Source organism: Mytilus trossulus, chromosome 1 (genome assembly GCF_036588685.1).
Source record: "Mytilus trossulus isolate FHL-02 chromosome 1, PNRI_Mtr1.1.1.hap1, whole genome shotgun sequence".
Taxonomy (NCBI): Eukaryota; Metazoa; Mollusca; class Bivalvia; order Mytilida; family Mytilidae; genus Mytilus; species Mytilus trossulus.
In genome coordinates, this window is record NC_086373.1 from 25,321,891 (window position 1) to 25,344,033 (window position 22,143).

The 22,143-nt window shown below is 31.1% G+C and overlaps 1 protein-coding gene across 1 annotated transcript; it reads right to left on the reverse strand.

Annotated features, from left to right (window-relative positions):
- Positions 1-1,833: 1,833 nt before the first annotated feature.
- Positions 1,834-19,820, reverse strand: LOC134706749 (inter-alpha-trypsin inhibitor heavy chain H3-like). The gene is made up of 11 exons (XM_063566013.1): positions 19,816-19,820; positions 18,834-19,066; positions 18,051-18,214; positions 17,065-17,353; positions 13,244-13,923; positions 9,631-9,709; positions 9,118-9,162; positions 6,395-6,442; positions 5,363-5,479; positions 4,106-4,411; positions 1,834-2,271 (listed from the first exon to the last, which is right to left on the reverse strand). The coding sequence occupies exons 1-11, from the start codon at positions 19,818-19,820 to the stop codon at positions 2,075-2,077; spliced, it is 2,163 nt and encodes a 720-aa protein (XP_063422083.1). The 3' UTR covers positions 1,834-2,074.
- Between the last annotated feature and the right edge of the window lie 2,323 nt (positions 19,821-22,143).

A 22,143-nucleotide genomic window follows, 5' to 3' on the forward strand; every position in this document is an offset into this window, starting at 1 on the left:
AACAAGTGTTTTATGAATACTATTTATTTCAAAATGAGCTTTATTGCATCGATTTGTATCTAATGTTTGTAATATGTTTGCAATGTTTGCAATTTTTTAAATCTTGTATCAAATGTGATTAACTTTTAATTGTCTTTGTTATAATCAGTATAATAACAATTTGACAAAATGTATTTCATATCAATCTTTTAAAAACAAATAATAAAAAGAATGAATCACATGACTAATTTACACGCTACAGGTTGTGGAAAATTGTCAGATATTGTAAAGATCATGCATGGAAAAAAAATTCTGCCATGAACTGAAAACTACACCGTAGAATTATGAAGATTGCTTAAATAGTATGCTGTCAGATAAAAAAAGAAAGTACATGTACAAAAAGAGTCACGGAAATTTTTTTCTTGCTACATAATAAAATAGGTGAATTCCTTACACATTCTATTACCTGCCCTTATATTTGAGTTGTCTCCTTTTCGTGGCAAAGTTAGAAAAAATTGAATCAACCGAAAGTATTATGTTTTTATAATAACATTAGATATATGTTCCATTATAATACGTTATTCTGATTGGCTAACTGCACACCGCGTGTTATTCCTTCAGCAATTGCATCACTCAATAAAACTTATCATCCATGAAAACACGTGGTCCCACAGTAAAGTGCACATGTGAATTAAATTAAAAACAATATAAAATTCGTGTTTTCATAACCATAGCTAAACAATGTAATTATAAGTATTGAATGCTTCTTTTTGTAACTTTATAGGGTTGTAAATGCGTTGACCGTGCGTACATTTTTAGAATGAAGCGCTTCCGCGCTTCATACAAAATGTACTTCGGTCAACGCTTTTACACCCAAATAAATTTACAAAAAGAAGCATTCAATTCTTAGATAAAATACAACCATAAATATGATAACACATGTCATTGTCTATATTAAATTGAAAATTCTCACACATGAGCTACCTACTTGTCTCAAAATTTGCACATTTTATTAAAAATCCAGACCGATTGTTTACTGATATTTCAAAATCCACGATGGAGGAAGACACACTATCTACCTTAAAAATATTATTGATGTAAACCTCTGAGGAGCCAACAATTTCTAGATTTTTTTTTTTTTTTAACCTCATTATTGGGTTTATAAGACTGTTAAAAAAATGGTAAAGATAAAATCATATGGTTGTGCAATACTTTTTTGCAACGGCCCTTTGAAAATACCTAATTTTGAAGATTTTCTCATTTTTCATCATTTGTTACCTATTTTTGGGCTATTATCGAAAAAAAAATCACAGTTCATGGATTAAACTATTTTTCATACTCTCAATAAAGATGATTAATCTGATAAAATTTAATCTAGAATAACAAAAGGTAGGTGTTAATTGAAGAAAGTGCTGTCATATTTTGATGCTTTTGGTGTCAAATTTACCATGCTGTCAATTTTGTAAAATTGGGATTTTTCTCAATTTTAAGAACAAAATGCATATTATTTCAACTTTGTTGTTATAAATGATTGAACATGTACATATTTAAGAAATTCTAAAAGACAAAACGGATATGAGCTGTACTGACTCTTGTTAAATTAATTTTTGTAACCTTCACCCATTTTCTCAAAATTTTTGCTAAAAAGACAGACTTTGCCAAATTTAGAATTTTTTGAAAAACTAAGGAAGGCTTTTCTACCTCAACCATAGATTAACTTAGCTGTATTTAGCAAAACTTTTAGGAATTTTGGTCTTCAATGCTCTTCAACTTCGTACTTTTTTTGGCCTTTTTAATCTTTTTGGATTCGAGCTTCACTGATAAGTCTTTTGTAGACGAAACGCGCGTCTGGCGTATATACTAAATTTAGTCCTGGCATCTATGATGAGTTTATTTATTGATTCATCATAAAATTTGAAAACTGGAATACCCAAAAACTGTTCATTGTAAATTCACATTTTTTTCACAGAGTTATGTTTTATTATAATATATTTAAAATTCATCGACATTTTCCACTTGTATTACATCTAATGGATATAGTTCAAGAACAAGATTTCGAGAAGAATACATCCTTAAAACAATTTAACCCATGTATCTACATCCTTTTGCCGAAATAAAGTGGAATTTGCTTTTGGGGATTCGTTATGTACCAACATGATTCTGTAACGTGTGACATCATAGGCATTGAATCCAACAGTTTGAATTTTCTTATGATAAATTGTTTCCCAACATTCGGACGGACAACTATTTCAGTTTTAGAAAAAGTTTCAATTTCCATTCCAACGAACTGACCTATGAATATAAAATAATTAAAAAAATAAACATATTTGCCAATAATGGATGTTTGCCGTCAAAACTATGATGTAATACCTATATTATACAACACGTTAGAACATTACAGTAAAGTAAAATAATTCAAACTATATTAAACATTAAGAGAGGTTCATTGAACATATTGAGACGACAACCACATTGTCAGTATCATAAGTGTAGTCATCCAAATAAATTTCATCTTCAAGAATATTATAACATGTACTGCGTTACATCTCTACATTCTACCGACTAGGATAGGTACATGTAACACTAGGCCACCAAAAGCTGAACTTTGAGTTCAGTTTATGTGGTCGAGTGGTCTAGAGCACAGGAACATATCATGAGTTCAAATCTCGACGACAGAAGAACAAAATTTGCTTCATCAAATTTGCAGATTTAATATTGTTGTGCTAATATTTAGAGTAATTATTAATATATATATACATGTACATATATCTCTACATTTATAAATTTCAATGCATCTATAAAGGTGCACGACAAACCAAATTAAACTTTCCACTTAATTGTGTTAAAATGTTCTATCTATTTAAAGTTTTGTCAGTCAATTAATACAATAGCTTTTATTGATATTATTTTGATTTCGGGGGTTTGAAAGCCACTTTTGAGCAACGCATTTGGGCTTTTTCGTTGTGGCCAGTTTTTATTGACTTAACCAGTTTTAATTTGAAAACACATAAGAAAAATTCAATAAGAATAAAGTTGAAAATATTGTCTGAGATCAACTCTTTATGATTATAGAAGTGTTTTCTTAGAACAAATGGAAAATATATAATTAATATTGAACAGATACAACAACACATGTATTTGATGAGTTAGAACACATTTGTTTTTCAGTTAGGAAGGTGATTTTTGACTGAAGTCATTAACTAAATGCATGATGGATTTCTCTTATAGAAAAATGTCCCAATGAATATATTCAGAGAACAATAGCTAAGGTATTTATTGAATGGAATAATAATGACAAAACTTTATTATATATATATATAAGCAAATTTACAGATCTAACATTGGTGGGTAGTTGTATATATAACATCTTCATGCCTTATATATCATGTACTGTAGTACGCCGCTAGATTAAAACTGACGTGGAAAGGTAACACATAACCACCGAGAGCTCTTTATTTGAGAGCCCAGGATGTCGTGTGGTCTAGCGGGACGGCTGCAGTGCAGGCGATTTGGGGTCACGATATCACAGTAGCATGGGTTCGAATCCCGGCGAGGGAAGAACCAAAAAATTTGCGAAAGCAAATTTACAGATCTAACATTGTTGGGTTGATGTTTAGACGAGTTGTATATATATATATATATATATATATACAACTACCCAACAATGTTAGATCTGTAAATTTGCTTATATACAACTCGTCTAAACATCAACCCAACAATGTTGGTTTCGCAAATTTTTGGTTCTTCCCTCGCCGGGATTCGAACCCATGCTACTGTGATATTGTGACACCAAATCGCCTGCACTGCAGCCGTCCCGCTAGACCACACGTCCACCTGGGCTCTCAAAAAAGAGCTTTCGGTGGGCATGTGTTACCTTTCCACGTCAGTTTTAATATATATATATATATAGAGAGAGAGATAAATGATGAATATGTGAAAACGTTTTGTTTGTATCGCAATAAAAGTTCAACACACGAATTTATCAAACTCCGAACGGATTATAACGAAGTATGCGGTTATTTTAATACTATCAATCATTTTCCATATGATTTTGCATTTAGGATTGAACCAAACTGTTTATGATATATTATGTTGGTATCTTTTTTTAAATTAAAACAATTCTTACGTAGTGGTCCAGTAGCATTAGCAATGTTGCTTTGTTGTATATGAAGATGAAGTTCTAATCCAGATAATCTAACTTTGGATGGTGCGACTGTAACAGTTAGATTTAATGACGGAAATTTAATTGTTCTTCTGTAATGGATGTCCCTCCACACTTTTGTGGCATTCCAAGTGGTATTCGATATTTTCAATAAACTTGAATCCATATACTGATTTTCTGTTCCTTCCCTCAGCTCAACAGTTTTGATAGAATCTCTTATTCTCCGAATCGTAGTCTTACCAAATACTACACGAATAGAATGTTGTGGCTCTTAAAAATAAAATTGAATCATTTTTAAATTTAGAATTGAATGTAAGTTTTCCATCAGTTTTTTTCTACATTGTAGTACGTGTTGTGTTTTACATAAAGGGTAACATGTTAATAGAATTGTCTTGTATATTCTTTTTTTTTACTTAAAGTTGGTGATGCTCAATACTTGTTCTAGTTCCCCCTTTTGGTTTGGTTGTGTTGTCTTATTGATTTGTTCATTTGTCTTCTTTCGTCGTTTGTGCTACTGTGTACATTGCTAATGAACGGTTATCAACTTTAAAAAGGAAGACTACTTATAACCAAAATATAGTTGTGAAGCAGGTGTTACAGCTGATATATTGTTGATTCGTTAATATCAGTTTGATAAATATAAGATAACACGAATAAGCATTGAAAGGATTAACAAAATTAAAGTTAGTTTCTAAATCTACTACAGACCTTTACATTCTATACCTCCATTCGGTTGGAGATACTATTGATGGAGATAATAGCATGTTAAAATTAAACAAATACACATTTGATATTTGACTTTTTTGAGAGGATGCTTGATGTATCGAACCAGAATCATTCGTCACACGTGTACTTTTATTTATATAATTTCTATGCACGCAAATAGCCGAATCTTGCAAAATTAGGCATTTATTCGATTTAGAACTAATTTTATTTGATTAAGTTTATATTCAAAATTATAAAACCTACTGGTACTATCAGCCAATTTAGGACGTTACTGAGGTGCAATTCTACACATTTGTGACGTTTACGTAATCAAATAATCAAATCATCTTTTATCTATTGTAATGTTTCTTTATTTTATGAAAAGGCATGCTATTTTTTGTTGTTTGTCTTCAGCTTTATAAGTATTTTCAAAATGTGACTCAGTCTGTTGGGGTTTCCCATCAAAAGATGTTTACTATTAAACGATTTAGATTTTTTTAAATGAAAATATCTTACTTCCTCCACTGTATAAGAACTGATATCTCCCTGTGTGATTTGGTTTCAAATGCATACAGAGAGGTACTGTTGATCCTTTCATGTGAAGGAAAAAATTAGGAAATCCTTCGTTTAAAACTACAGAAGAAAACATCAAAGATATAGTAAAGACATATAACTTAAATAAAATAGAATATCAAACAAAGAGGCTTTCGTCCAAAATCTGACCTGTAGATCTGGTAGTTTCTTGGTGTATGATATATTTGTTTTTCTTCATCTAATCAGCCCGTTAGTTTTCGCTTGAACTAGTTTCCATTTGTGATGTCGTGCTCTTTTACATCTGTATATACGGTATACAATTGTTCATTGTTGAAGGCCAAACTGCTTACACCCTTTTATATATATGTAATCATGCGATCAGTAGTGAGTCATACCAGTTGTGTATAGTCTTGAATGCACGACGTTGTTCAGTTGGTTATTTGTGATACATAGAAATCTAATTCAAATTTGAATACAGATACATGTGATGTTCCTGTTTCAAGATAATATTCCCTGTAACATTAAGTGTTGTTCCGTTGGTTATGAGAAATAGTAATACAAATCAAATTTGAATACAGATACGTGTGTTGTACCTATGCATGTATATTAAAATTCCCTGTGACCAAGTGTTGTTCTGTTGGTTATTTTCAACGGTAATACAACTGATGGTCCGGTCCTTGTAGATATTATTCTATTTGAAAATAGTGTTGTTTTGTTGATATTGGTAATAGTAATGCAAATCAAATTTAAATTTAGATACAACTGTTGTTCCTGTCTTTGTAGTTAGTGTTTCCTTCATGATTTGATTAACATGGATGTGATGTTATTATAAACGTAGTTCTATTACTCATTTTAATAATTACATTAAATGCTACAAAGAAATTTGAATTTGACTGTTTCATGCATTAATTTTACACTTGCTAAATATGAATGATTTTTTTTACTGATATTCTGCATAGACATAAGTTAACAAAATGTTTGTAACAGGTCACACAAAAAATAAAATTCTCTTACCTTCATAAAATTGATCTAATACTGTTGGTATCGGCTTCACTGAGTGAGCTGAAAAGATAGAAACAATTAGTTATGCCCTAAGGTTTACCTGTCAATAGTAGAACTGAGCGGTTTGCAATAATAGTGTTGAATTGATTTATTTTTAAAAATATGACAGAATTCGAATATTCAGATTAGCCTCTCTTGTTCAGATTTATTTTCTATTAAGCTGTTAAAACAACATGACAGTTGCCTTTTACTTTTAAATTCGGGTTATCATTGCTGAATACCGTACGCATTCTTGGTTCTGAAGATATTTTTTGTGACTAACAGTCTACACGCAGATTTATCGATAACATAACCGAAACCTTATGGCACTAAACGTACCGTAATGAGAAACCCAACGACAAAATTCAACAAAAAGACATAAATGGATAACATACAGTCTTCAATGTTAAACAAATGTTTTCGCAATATGCAGTGACTTTAATTGTCTATTCTGTAAAAGTTTTGAATTATTTTAGGTTAAACAATGAATCATAATGTCGGCGTTCTTATGTTCGAATACTAGATGTAAGATATACAGATTTAAATATTTTACGGCAAACAAGCGTTTCGTCTATAAAGGACTCATCAGTGACACTCGTATCAAAAATTTAATAAGATCAAATATAGTAGGAATTTCAAAAGACTTGGGGGACAAGAATTCCGAAAGTTATGACAAATACAGCTAAGGTAATACATAGTTCTAGAGTATAATCTCCTTAGTATTGCAAGTCATTTAAATTGGGGGTTTTAAAGTAAGACAATAGCTTTGTCTTTTATTTAAGTTGAATTATTAATATTTTTTTACCTCAAATATAAATGTTTTAAACTTGACCATTTTGAAATTTTATCAAGCTTTTTGTAAAGGTGTAAGAAAAAGTATGGGCCACCATGCTTTTTTTCAAGCTAAAAGTCGTATAAAGTTGTGCAATTTTATATAGAGTGTTCATGAAATATCACATTTTTTTAGTGAGAGAATAACATGTGATAGAACTTTGAAACAAAATATGATCTGAACTTTAAACATAAAACACAATATGATTTTCAAAATGAAAATCAAGTATCATATAATTCTTATACCGGAGTAATTTGACCGAAAGTCCTGTATGTTGTTTTTAATTACAGTGAAAGTATGAAAATGAAGTTGTTTTTTTTTAATTTTTTTCATTTTAACATTTTAAATAGGTTTTTAAATTCTCATGTTATTAAGCATTTCCCCCCTCTGAGTAAAATAATGACAAATTATCAGATGAACATGTATACATGATATACGTGAAACTATTTAAGCCGGTCTGGTCTAGTATCTGATAGCGACTGTTCATTTTATATAATTGAATGCTTTGAACCACGTTTTAGGGTAACATCTAAATATTCACCATGACAGGTACTTATACGTCATGAAAAATGTGTTGTTTTTGTTTATATGTTAATTGTAAGACGTAGGGCTGATCACTTTAGTCCACCACTGTTTCTAGTCGGGTTCGTTTTACTCAGTCATAGTATTCGATGTATTGTATATTATGGTTTATTGATTTTTTTGATTTTTTTTTTCGTTGTTTTTTTTACATGGCGTTACAGGTTTTTCTCCGATTAATGAATTTAATTGTCACTTTGTATTTGTCATTTCCTATGATGATTTTCTTGATAGCGGGTTGCTACTCACAAGGAAGCTATTAAACCAAGAGTTCTGAATGGTGAAGTTGAAATCATCCCTTCGTAAATTTTACGGACGCCATCATGAGTTGGTTGACCGTCATGGAATAACCGTTTCACAAATGATATCGGATAAGTTCCTTACGTCGTAACTATAATCCCCTTCCTTCTCATGAATGTGACCTTTCGAATTAGAGTATTTACAGGCTTTGTTATCTCATTAGCAACATGACGGGTGCCACGAGCAGGATGTGCTTACCCTTCCGGAGCACCTGAGATCATCCATAGTTTATGGCGGGGTTCGTGTTGCTTATTCTTTAGTTTTCTATGTTTTGTTTTTGTACTATTGTTGGTCTGTTTGTCTTTTTCATTTCTAGTCATGGCGTTGTCAGTTTATTTTCGATTGATGAGTTTGGCTGTTTCTTTGGTATCTTTCGTACGTCCCTCTTTTGTATCGTCTGTCGTTTTTTAATAATTGTACTTCCATAAATATATTTCAAATATATTCACATGTTTAATAAAAAAAATGGCGGACATGAATTGTGATGATACCGATTTATTTTACTTTAAAAGTGTTGATTTCGAGTTTCTGTCTTTGTTCTTTGAATATGTACTGGCTATACTTTTTTTTTAGGAACATTACTTAATTATACACGCCTTCACCAGCAATTCTATTCTTGGTCAAATGGTCTTTTTACAATATTTATCTATTTATTTGTCGATAATGTCCACAATGCACGTTTTAACAACAAAGAACTTGTAAACAAACTTTCACCAGGGTTCATAAATTTTCGGCATTGACTTTATGAGTTAGCACAATTAAAACACTTTATAAGAATTGAGGACATAAACATCTTGGATTTTCAAACGATTTGAATAAATTTCTGTAGTATGAGGAAAAAAATAATTTTAAAAAATGTTGCTTTTTGATTCCGCCATGTAACACATCTAGTAAAATTTGGAGAGAAATCGGTTATACGCAGTAAAATATATGAATATAATTTAAAACATGAAATTATGTCCACCTATCATACCTGTATACTTACTTTCCATAAGTCCATTACCTAAGGAACTTCCAGTAAGTCTCGAACCTAAAACACCATGATTATTGACTGTAAAATATATAAATTAGTAAATATCTAAAGAATGTGTAACTGCCATAATTCTATTGTTGTTTGGTTTTTTTTTCTTGTCAGTTTTTTATTCCAGTTTAGCCTATGAGCGAAGAGTAAGTCTCAAAAGCCGTATTGATACCAAAGTATTGATAGTTCGTAAACATCAATGCCACTTTATTTTTCTCAAATGAATTTTTAAACACTGATAAATATCTACATTTAAGAAAATGCTTTATATAAATGTTACTCGTAAAATTTTGATAAATTTTGTTCTGACAACAACGAGAGTAGATTTAGCTTAATATTTGGATAGTTTAAGGATACTTATTTTAACATTTTGGTTTTGTTTTTTGTCTAAATATTTAGAGAGTGTTAGAGAGTGTAGGGGGTTTATTCCTTTTTTTTTCGGAATGTTATTTGCTATTCAATTCCTTATTTACTTACTGTGTGTGCTGAACTGTCTCGCTCGTCTAAGCTGGGGTGCAGTAACTACCATAGCTGTATAGGGTGTAACAAACTGGTACTGAAAATACATAGTGTGTATCAATTGTGGTCAGCACTATTTAATTAAAACATAAAGTTGACGTTTTCTCTATAACTATTATATATATATTGATCAGGAACAGTATAATATAAAATGGTATACTTAAAATATTAGGAAAAGGCGTACATGAATTCAGTATAATGTTTTCAAATTTTAAACTAAGTAAAAGCAAACCATTTAGGTTTCATTGGGTGGTAGTTTTTTGATAATTTAAAGAAAAACATCACTTTTACTGGGGTAAAGCTGATGACCGTAACTGCATTCACGGTCATCCCAAGATGTCGGATGAAAAATTAGGTCAGTATTGTTATTGTCTGTGAAGGTGTTTCTACATCATTTTCTTTACAAAGCATACTTTGATACGATGTAAATTCATAAAAGATTCACACGGAAGTCACAAATCTCTACCGAGGAACTTGTATAAAACGGGAATTTGGACTTGGAAAAAATCGCTACGATGACCGTAAATCGTTATCGAGATGACCGTAACAGGATTAGCGATTCATAACAAGGCTGATTGAATTGGTTAAAAGATGACCGTTAATTGTTAAGGATGACCGTAACTTTTAAAGGATGACCGTCAATTCTAAGAAATATTCATATTTGTATTCATAACTTTTTGTCGAGTTTATCTCAATAGGGGTTCGTTTAGCGGTTATAAATAATTTTAATTCATCAGTTTCTTTTCAACTATTTGCCGTATTTAGAGTTTATGACAATGATAGTAAATTGCATATTTCTCGTAAATAATTAAATATTTAAGGAATGACTGAAATTTTGTTTCTGTCTTTGATGAAATAACATAAAACAATTTGGTGCACACTGAATAACGCGCGTAGCGGGTTATTTAACAGTGTGCATCACATTTCTATGTTATTTCGAATAGACAGAAAAAAATATTACATTCATTTCTTATAATTTAATTCTAAATTCCATGTTAAACCATAGAAAACCATGAAAAAACGTTGATGACGTCACGGTCACATGACTAAATTATGTAAATGGGCTCATAACAAAATAACGTCAGCCAATCAGAAGACGCGTTACATCCAAAATTAAATTATTTATTGATAACAACGTTAAAATTTTAATAACAAATCAAATATTTTATTTTTCAAATCAGGGTCCCAAAGCGGGCATTTATACAATTACCAATAATGAAAGTATATGCAACAAACATTTAAAATTATATAACGTGACAGATATTATAATAGAAAATTAAAATAAATGTGTTCATCTGTATATGACTGGAGACACCAATTCAAGGGACGGTGCTGTAGGATATACTGTTGATTGCGATAGGCAATAACAGCAATCCTCCTCGTGTCAGAAGCAGATGAACAAAAATAAATAGTGAAACTGAATCCTGTCACTAAAAAAATGTTTTTTTTTTTTAAATAACAACAATAACTAATTTTGCGAAACATCGAATATAAATATGCTATTTGCAGTGTTTAACCAGGAATATACACAACTCTTTTCATACAGTTGAGTTCTCACAAGACAGCAGCCGTAGCAATTTTTCTTGGGAATTTAAGTTTATGAAATTGGGACATGATTCAGATGTGAAATAAATAGTGTCTGTCTCCGTTATATTCTGTGCAATAAAAGAGAAAATGAACTTCATTTTCAATATTACCAGAATTACATTGCTGACATACGGTCTAAGGTTTGGAGGAGTACCCTGGTATCGTTCTATTTTAATCTGCAAATGGTGAGATGAAACCCTCAATTTTGTTAATGATCTCCTACGCTAGAATTTTGTTATGATATTTATATAGATACTTTTCGAAACCATAATTATCCGTAACTGTCACATAAGTGCGGAGCTCTCCTTCTGATATCTTGGTCAGTTGATCCTTTCAAAATTTGTATGCACGTAAAAACAAATGAAAAGCAATATGTTCAGTAAATATTCCATTAGATAAGTATTTCAATACGGAAGTCTTCGTATCGCCCTATCTCTTTTAGTTTTGCTTCAATATTTGGCAATAGTTCATAAATATAAAAAATATGTGGTATAATTGCCAATTAGACAACTCTCCAAAAAACAATTCTCCACTGGAGACCAAAATGACACAAAAATTAACAACTATAGGTCACCTACAATGAGCAAAGTACATACCGCATAGTCAGTATAAAAGGCCCCCTAAATAACAATGTAAAATAAATTCAAACGAGAAAACTAACGACCTAATAAAGGTCATTTTTAATTCCGTTGGACACCCTTCTTGGACATAATCGCCACTGACTTTAAAATTAGAGGAACATCTTTTGAATGCTATAGTTAGTTCTTCTAAATTTATAATTGTTTTTTCACTTGTATAATTTAGATTTTTTACAGGTGCCCTCCAATAATATATATGCAACGCTATCGTGCAAAGCAGGTGCAACATATATACACCTGTTTCCTTGGGTTATAAGTTACAGGCAGGTTAAAATGTTTACATAGTAAGCACATTGTCTACAAGATAGCTCATGTTCAAAGCTAGCAAGAATCCTCTTTCATTCGGATACGATTTAATACAGTTGGTGAACTATGTATTTGAACCAAATTGAATTCTTATTTTCTTCTACCTAGGATAATGCAGTCTTATAAATACGTTTTATACCAACACAATTAATTATTTTATACAAAAAAGGTAATACAAATACGGATATCTGTTAGAATCGATGGTCATCCTTTATAAATTACGGTCAACCTTTACAAATTACGGTCATCTTCTTACCAATCACGGTCATCCTTGTTTTATGTTACGGTCATCTTGAAAATATTTTACCTACGATTTACGGTCATCTTAGCGATTTTTTCAAATCCAATTTCCTGTTTCATACACATTTCTCGGTAGTAATATGTGATTTCCCTGTGATTCTTTTATACATTTACATCGTACCAATGTATGCTTTGTAAAGAAAATGCTTTAGAAACACTTCAACAGACAATACAAATACTGACCTAATTTTTCATCCGACATCTTGGGATGACAAGAATGCAGTTACGGTCATCAGCTTTACCCCAGTGACTTTCCAATTAGATAATAAAAAGAATAAGAATTATACCAACCAATTTGTAAAAATCATACAATGTTCGGTTTATGCTTGATTTTACCTGCTAGATGCTTTGTAGAATTAAATACAAATATATGCCTGATGTAATACATGCGTCATTGTTATATTCCTTCTATGAAAGAAAAGGGGCATTCTGTTTTTTTCAGTATGTGCGTCTGTCTGTTCGTCCATCCGTCTATCCGTTTGTCTGTCTGTCCCACTTCAGGTTAAATGTTACCTATGCTACGATCTTTCTAGTTATAATGCAACGATAGAGTTTGACCCCAATACCACGGTTCACTGAACATGAAAAAATTAAGTGAGAATGAAGCATCACTCTGGACACATGCTTGTTTATTTCAACTTTTAATGTAGAACACATATATGCCTAATGCAATATAGATGTCGTATTTTTTATGTCAACTTGTGAGAATATTAAACAAAATAAGATATTAAGTTACATACCTTTAAGGCCAAGGATATGATTTTGGCTTTACTTTCGTCCTTCTTTGTATTTGTAATGTCACCCTCGATATCTTTAAGCAACAGTTTTATTGTTAAATAGGCCCACATTTTTTCAGTTATCATTGATAAATCAGAATCAGATGTTATTGCTTTAAGGTCAATAACTGGTCTCGGTTTCCATGGTAAATCTATGTATTCACGGTTCCAACCTTTGACACGGGGGTCAATGGAAGAACCGTTAGATCTTATTCGACCTGCAACTATCAATTCGGAACCAGAAAAATATGATGGATAGTGGTTCTGAGTTAATGTATTCATGTCAATGTCACCTATATATTCAAATGTGACATTTTTCAAAAGAACCAATGAAATCTCGGAATAGAATCCTTTAATCTGCAATGCAGCATCCGAATCTTCATATATTCGTCGTGCGAACCCATTATTTCGTAAAGACATCTTTTTCAGAAGATTGAAATTCACATCGTTTCCGAAGCCTAAGCTAAAGATGGGAAGCCTAGCCTCATTGGCTTTTCTTACATTATTCAAAATGTTATCAGTTAATCTTTCTCCTTTAGTTGGAACTCCATCTGTCAGAAATATTAAGATAGCAGACTTTTGCGTGTCCAGGTATTTCGTTAATAACTTTATTCCGTCTACTACTGCAGTGTTAATGTTTGTCCCTACAAAACAAAATTAGAATCCAGAAAATACAATAAGCCTTACAATTCTTATTGTACTTATATTTAATACATAAATCATAATTGACAGCAACCTAAGAATGAAAAGATTTTCAGTTATAAGAATCCCTCAAAACATATCAAAATTCAGCTTTTCAATCGTATGTGAATGTTCCTAAATCCAACAATGCCTTGTTCGTGTTCGATTTCTATCCAACGCAATTCAATTAAGTTGTTACACCGCAAATCATTTAATATCTCTACAAATTTATGTTACTGTGTCTATATTCATTATATACACTATTATGTGATTATTAACGAGTGCATATCATGAAGATGGAATTAATGTTTTCTTACAAGCTTTAAATATTGTAAAGCGCCGAAGGCTCAAATAATCTCCTGATGGGCTTTGATAAGGATTTCGTTACATTGTCAGTACATTGTTTATGATTTATGCATTTAATTTATGGATAGCTCTTGGCAAGGACTTATATATACGTCCCTGCTCTTGGTAATGTGGGGACTATCTTATAAAATATGGTAAAGGTAATAAATTGTGTGTTATGCAATAGATGACACAACACATACGATAAAATTGTGGGAATTGTTTAATTTTTTAGTATAAACGCAATCTATTCAAGTTCCAAAATGGCTCTGGGCAGTTGTATCTGGTTAACATGCATTCTTTATACAACTGTTGGTATGTCCAATCAATATGACAATCCATTAAGTAAGCCTACAGGTAAATATGCCACCTCCATTGTCTAATTCTGTTTTTTCCAAATTTTGTTTTAAAAAAGAATGCCGACAAAAATTAGTAAAATGTAAATTTTTGATTGGAATTAAAGTAAAATTATACGCTTAATTATCTCAAATTGATCTACGCCACAAAATTGTCTGAGACACCAGAGATTATGACACTAAGAAAATTGTTTTCATTTCAATCGAAAGTTATTACCAACACCATAGTAGATATTGTAGGATGTGTTGCTTATAGACATCGGAGATAGCATATAATTAATGCTTTAGTATATAGAATACTAGGTTAATTGCAACACAAAATGTTTTATGTTCATGGGAAACGGGGGATATTCTGGGTAAAGAGAAGAACTATTTTTGTTCACTATGTCTAATCTAGCTTCTGTTCTTATATGCAACGAAATGTTATATTGCAGTTAACCGCTTCAAATGTGTATGAAAAGGGTTATATTTTTAAGGCAGAGAAGAGAAGGAGACGAATTCAAAGGTTTTATAATAAAAATACCGAAATCCACGGAAAATTCAAATCGGAAAGTCCTTTATCAAATGACAAAATCAAACACATCGAAACAATTGTAAACAACTATCATACTCTTGATTTTATACAGGTCTTTCCATACGTAGGAAATTATTAATACCTGGTTTTATAGCTAGCTGCACCTCTCATTTGTACGGCAGTTGTATCAAATTTCATTATATTGACGACAATGTGTGAACAAAACAAACAGACATAGAACGTAAAAATGTCAAAAATAGGGGAACAGCAATCGACATTGTGTTGTAATCTTAATCTCAAAAAAAACAAAAACAAAAATACATCAAATAAGAAAAGCCTAATGGCATATAGACAAAGTACATAAGCTTACATGAAATACAAAAATATACAAAAAATGACTGCAGCACACTATGTTGGGATAAATAAGTACCGAGCAACTAAAAGGATATTACCAAAAATAGACTAAACCTTACAGGTTTATACTTTACAAATACAAATAAAAGAACACGATGACACGTAATGAAGATGATGAGCAACGTCCGTACCTTGAATCTACAAGTCAAGACCATAATGTATCACTTGTGAAGTTGATACGGAACATATTGCAACGAGGTCTTTGGATCTTTCAATGAATAGTTGTTTGAGAAAAAACCACGAGACGTTATTTGTAATAATACTGGTTCATCTCACTTCTCCTTAGACACTGGTGACGTTTTATGAAGTCTGAGTAGCAAATGCAAGCTCTTGAAAAGTGAATGAGTTTGAAAATGTATATCCGATATGCAGGTTTAGTTGGTATATTACTGCTAAGGCGGTGGAAATTAAAATAGTCTCGTTTGTCATATATTCTGGTACTGAGGTGACCGCTGATGTCAATTCGAGGTATAAGTCTAAAATGAGGCAGATGAAGCCATGTCTGTCGTCTAATTAATTTCTAGTTCTGGAGGGTATATGAGTAGGATCCAAGCGGATTTTTTTTTATTTTTAACGGAAAGAGCATCATCAATATATCTGAATGCGAAATTAAATAATCTGGCATATTTGATCATTTTTTTTTACCAAATATCTGAAGGAATTCCGATGCATGTGGAAATAAAAAGAGGTCAGCATAGATAGGCGCACGTTCCCATAGGATGCCGACAATTTGTAGAAGATAGCATGGTTTAGAAATAAGAAAACAATCATTATTTCGTACTTAGAATAATAAATGTTGACCGATTAAGTCCCTAATGCGATGTTGTCATATTCTAGTTGTTTATGCTCACAAAATGAGTTTGATATAGTGTATATATATAAAAAAAAAGAAGTTATAGCCTTTTTCAGTTTTACATGAAATAAAAAAAGTACCTTTCAAGAAGATTTTTAATTCGTGTGATTTTAATTTTTTTTTTACCTTCTGGTCAATTTGTATATTAAACCAAAAACGTAGCCTTTGAATAAAAATAAATGCGTTAATGCAATCTTTTAAAATATTTCAATTTAACATGTCTTTTGAGTTGATTAGTTGAAATAAACTTAATTGTACGTAATTAACACATTTAGCCCTGCCAAAAATTTAGTTTTTTCATTAAATATTGCCGCATAGGAGATACCTAAAAAAAGAGGTATTCTTCCCTAATATTTCTTACTTAATAGATTAATTGCGGACGTAAATCATTTTAGAAGTTAAAAACAGTAATAATATCAATTAAAAAAAATAACCAAAAATGAAGGTTCTTTTAGAAAATTTTAATCGGATTAGATGTATAACTTTTTGAATGCATTTAAGTTGCAATATTGGAAGCTCTTATTTCATTTTTTATCAATTGATAAAGGACTAAAAATTAAAAAAAAAAATAAACCTATTTTTTCTCTTCCTCATCTTCAGAATTGAAAACTACATTACTTACATCCCATTTCCGAAGTGTTTTCCACAAATCTCTCTGCTTTACCGAAATTAACTTTTGTTCCTTCCATCATTTCGGTTTCGTTTAACCAATCAAATCTGTGGTTGAAAAACATAATATTGAATCTGTCGTTTGGTTTCATATCCTGCATGATTAGTTTCATCGCTTCTTTCAGTTGCTTAATTTTTCTTCCTGACATACTCTGACTTTTGTCCAATACAAACATCACATCTTTTGGTAGCGGTTTAATGTCTTTTGGAGCAAACATATGAACGAAATATCCATTCACTACCTATAAAAAGACACACTAAACTTAACATTAATTTATGTTTAATATCTTGTAATACAGCCTTGAAATATAAGCATTAATTTGTCTTTTTTCCCTATTTATTAGATCACCCTATACAACAATTCAACTTCAATGGAAAAAAAAATTAAACGAGGATAACGATGATCGAAGTATACAAACTGATATAATGTTAAATTATGTCTAATAATGATTATTTTCACTGTGACTGATTTCTGATTTCTTTTCCTATGCCTACATTTAACACCAGTCATCTGTTCTATAGGTTTACAATGAACACTTACTATCAGTTTTTCATTTAACTTTTTCAATAAGTTGTACCTTGATAATAATAAATGGTAAATTAAAAGAGAAAGAGACGTAAATGTAAACGAAAAACGAATTCAACCATATACTTCACTCGAAAAAGACCTTGTTTTCGTTTTTTATGCAATTTTACTGACATACTCCTTTCTTTCTGTTTTTTATATCCTAATTTCCTACTGTATAATTTAAGCGCAAAACACCCAAACTCTACTGTTAAAATCAGACAATGTAAACCTAGAATATGCATGTTAGGACCAGAGTCTGTTAATACATTAAAGCAAAAAGAGACACTGCTTGACCACTGAGATTTTAAAAGTATATTTCGAAGTAAATGTATAGAAAATAAATTATATTTCAATAAAAAAAAAATCAATACCAATAAATCTCCTGCATCTTTGTCCCTAGTTACATCATACTTCACTGTAAACTGTCCAGATATACCTTCTTTTGACATTGCTTTCTGGTCCTCAACACTGGGAGAGTATGTTATGTCTATTCTCGATGGAGAAATGTGTTTAATATTGGCAGATTTACCAACATCTGTAAAAGAATATAGGCCATATCTTAAGAGCCTTCAACGTTAAGATGTGCAGAATACTTAATGATTAGGGGATTCTTTAATTCTGAGCACTAGTTGTCCGATCTATTTTAGAAATTTATGATGTGAACAAATAGTAATCAACTGCAATACGTATTTTCATTGTTCTTTGATACTGTAGTTTAAACAACACAAGTGATAACGATGCATTAATTATCATTAAACATATTTATGTTTGCTATCGAAAGTATTGATATAATTGATTAATTTAACTAAACCAAAAGAAAAGTTATTCTCCTTTTTTATTACTACCTCTTTGACTTTTCAGTATTGATGCTTCGTAGAATACTAAAATAAATCATGTTTTGATAAAGAAAATTGTAGAATCTCGTTGAAACGTGTGACTGGCATAAGTGATACTAATAGTTAAGTTGACAAAACGTTTAAATCTGGGTGTTCAAAGCATCTGATTATGATATATGATGAAAAGCGCGCTGCACAGAGTATGTGGCTTTTTATTTCTTGTACTCCGCAGTTTGAATGTATGCTTAATAAATATGTTAAATACCAATAGACTTATTTTTTCGATTTTTTTTGTTTCATTTATACAAACAGTTTTACCAATTTTGGTTTTCCCGTCCAGTGGTGGCATCGTTAAATCTATGATTTCTCTGGATTCACTAATGTGAACCTTTATTTCAAAGTCTTCCACTATTTGACCCGGATCTACATATATCACGTGCTGATATGATCCAAGGCTTCGTCTCAGCATTTCCTGGTATTTCAGCTTGAATATCACTAATGCATTCTTTTCAACATTTACTAGTATGTTAAACTTGTTCGAAGTTCTTGGACTGTTAAAAGATTGTATATCAATGAATTAATTCAGAACGCATTTTCAAATTAACATCCCAGTACTTCTGTTTATGATAGTACAGTGTAAACCTGTGTATTCCGAAACACTGGGGGGCCAGACGAAACTTTAAGCGGTTAAAGCAGGGTGTCGGAATTCTCAGATTTTTTCTGCCAGGATAGGCATATTTTGGGACAATGAAAATATGTCGGTGAAAGCAGGATGTTGGAATATTCCGTTGTCGGGTTCGGCAGGTTACATTTTATGTGTTGTATAAACAGAGGAACATATATGCAAATTAGTGTCATCATTTGTTTTGTTTAATAATTCTGGTTAAGCAAAGGACCATTGGTTGTCAAATAATTTGTGTTCACCTATTGGACACAAATTATCATATTTGAGTTATAACATACTATTAAAACGTATATCTAGGTTTGTTTGATTTCATGTTTAAGATTTACAAATAAGATGATTATCGTTTTAACAAGTTGAAGGTTTTCTTTTTGATAAAACAAAATTAAGACTTATGCATGCGCAAACAATTTCTAACTTTAGTTATTGATTTGTAAGTAAATAATTCATCACCGATATTTCTTTTCCTATTTTGATCAAACTGAATCAAATTTTCTGCTGAAAGCGAATTGTTATTTCAATATTTTTACTTTTATTGTTGATTGAACCAAACACAATCATGTTTTTCATATCTCATATGTAGTTCCCCTTTAATGAATGGTTTGTTAAAAATATTACTACATGACATTTTATTTCTATTAACTTACGATGCAGCAATATGACCAGCACTTTCTCCACGACTTTTCGCTTCTTCAAACTGTCTCTTTGCTTTATCCTTCTCTTTCACATTACCAGCATATCTTTTGCCCCCTATTTCCCTACGATATATATTTCAGTTTCAGTTTTAAAATATGCAATGAAGATTAGCACAACAGATTGAATTCCAATTTATCAAAATCTTAATGTATATACCATTTGTTTTATATTTTTTTCCAATGAGCAAGGAAATTAATTCATATACATATATACACTAACTGATGCAAAGACTGCTCAAACACTTAAGTTTGAATAAAGCTTAGTCTACCAAAGGTTCAACTCAGTTACGTAGAAAGAGTGAACATTATTTGGGCATTGTTGACCCAATCATTCTGTACGTGTCAAGTTGAAATCTTGTGATGAGTTTCAATCATGGATTTTATCAACAAGGAAAGCAGAAACTTGTTGATTAGTTTAAAGGAATGTACATGTATTTATGGTCGTCATGAATTTATGGTCGTCTTTGACACAGTCATTTCATCCAAATCAACCAAATCAAGATGGCGATTCATAATGATTGTAAGTTTTTAGCCATAGCCTCATCTTCAAATAAACTATCTTTTCAATATATAAATATGAAAATCTAATCTTCTGTTTCAATATTTCAACAGAGAAATAACACGACGGGTGCCGTATATAGTGCGTGCAGGAAACGCTTACCCTGCCGGAGCACCTGATTATATTCCCGGTTTTAGGGGAGTTCGTGTTGTTTCTTATTTCTTATTTATAACTGGTGATGTAAATGTCCTTTGGTTTTGTGAGTCTTTGTTTACTCCTTGGTGTTGATTGTGATTGTCTTTAATGTATCAATGATAAATTTGTTAATGTAATAAAATAAAAAACTTTCAACTTATATCGAGCTTAAGGTTTTTGAATTGTCATGTGACTATATTAAACTTGTCCATGCTTGACATTTTGATCAACCAGAAGAATTGCTAAATACACATTCATAAATAATTTGCAGTCGGTACGTTGCTGGTGGACTAACAGTCCCCATGGTATTATCAGCTCAGTAGTCAGTATTTGGTACTGAAATGATTTATAACAAACCTTTTTAATTGTGTGTCTATGAATTTATGAGTTATTAAGGAACAAAGGTTTAAACTCTCTCAAGTTAAGTTGAATTGATTTGGCTATGTTTTTTCTCTTTTTTTGCAAATAAAGCTCTCAAAAGGTATCGGTGCTGATACATTCTTGGTCTTCAAATATTTAGTTTTGAGCATTCCTGATTAATTCAAATAAATACAAACGCTTTGTACGCATGACATTTGACAAGTGATGGTTTCATTTTTGAATACTACACTAATAATATCAGGTGGACAGTAAAAACACTATGTATTTCATAACAAAAGGTTGAGTGCTATTTATATAATATATAGGAAAAAAATAGGTGCATATATATACTGTTCACCTTTCCAAGGGGCTAAATTGATATTAAAAAAGTAACAATAGTATAATGACATTTCGATCAAAAGTAATCAATGATTACAGTAAATTATTTTAATCTTACATTGCAAAGCCTGTTATAAAAGCTGAATCTGGTAGAGTCATATCAAACATTATTTCTGATGCGTTTTGATTTACGTTGAGAATTTTAGTCTCCACTACAGTTGTAGCAAATCTGAAGGAGATATCTGATGAAATATGCATCGACTTTATTTCTGGTTTTAATATCTGCAACAGAAATAGAGAAAATAGTTTGCATCCATTATTTATTAAAAATAAAAAAGGAAGCATATAGTTATAACTATTTGGAACATCTTAATGAATACAAACATATATTCAAAACAACTGCAGGAATACAAATATCTTTATTTATCATAAACTTATAAAAAAAATCATGATATAATTGTAACCCTTGATAAAACTAAGCTTCTACATATTTTTATTCTTCAATTTGAAGAATTGACTTAACAGTGTGATAAAACTTTCGTTTTCAACTGCTTTGTATGCAAGTTATTATTATTGTCTGGCGGTTGGCTTACTGCTATTTGTCTGAAAATCGAGTGTTTTTAAGAGGGTCTCACAATGTCACATTTAAACAATTTCATTGATACAACACACAGTAAAATTGCGATATTCGGGATAGACGAAAGGTTGGGCTTTGTATGAAATCAAACATTCCATTATTTGTTTCGTATCTCCATGAATCTAGTATTTAGGTGTTATACCAACAATTAACTCACTCCAATTAGAGCATTTATATAAGGACCCCTTTCCTGTAAAAATAAGTTGTTTTTTATGTCATTG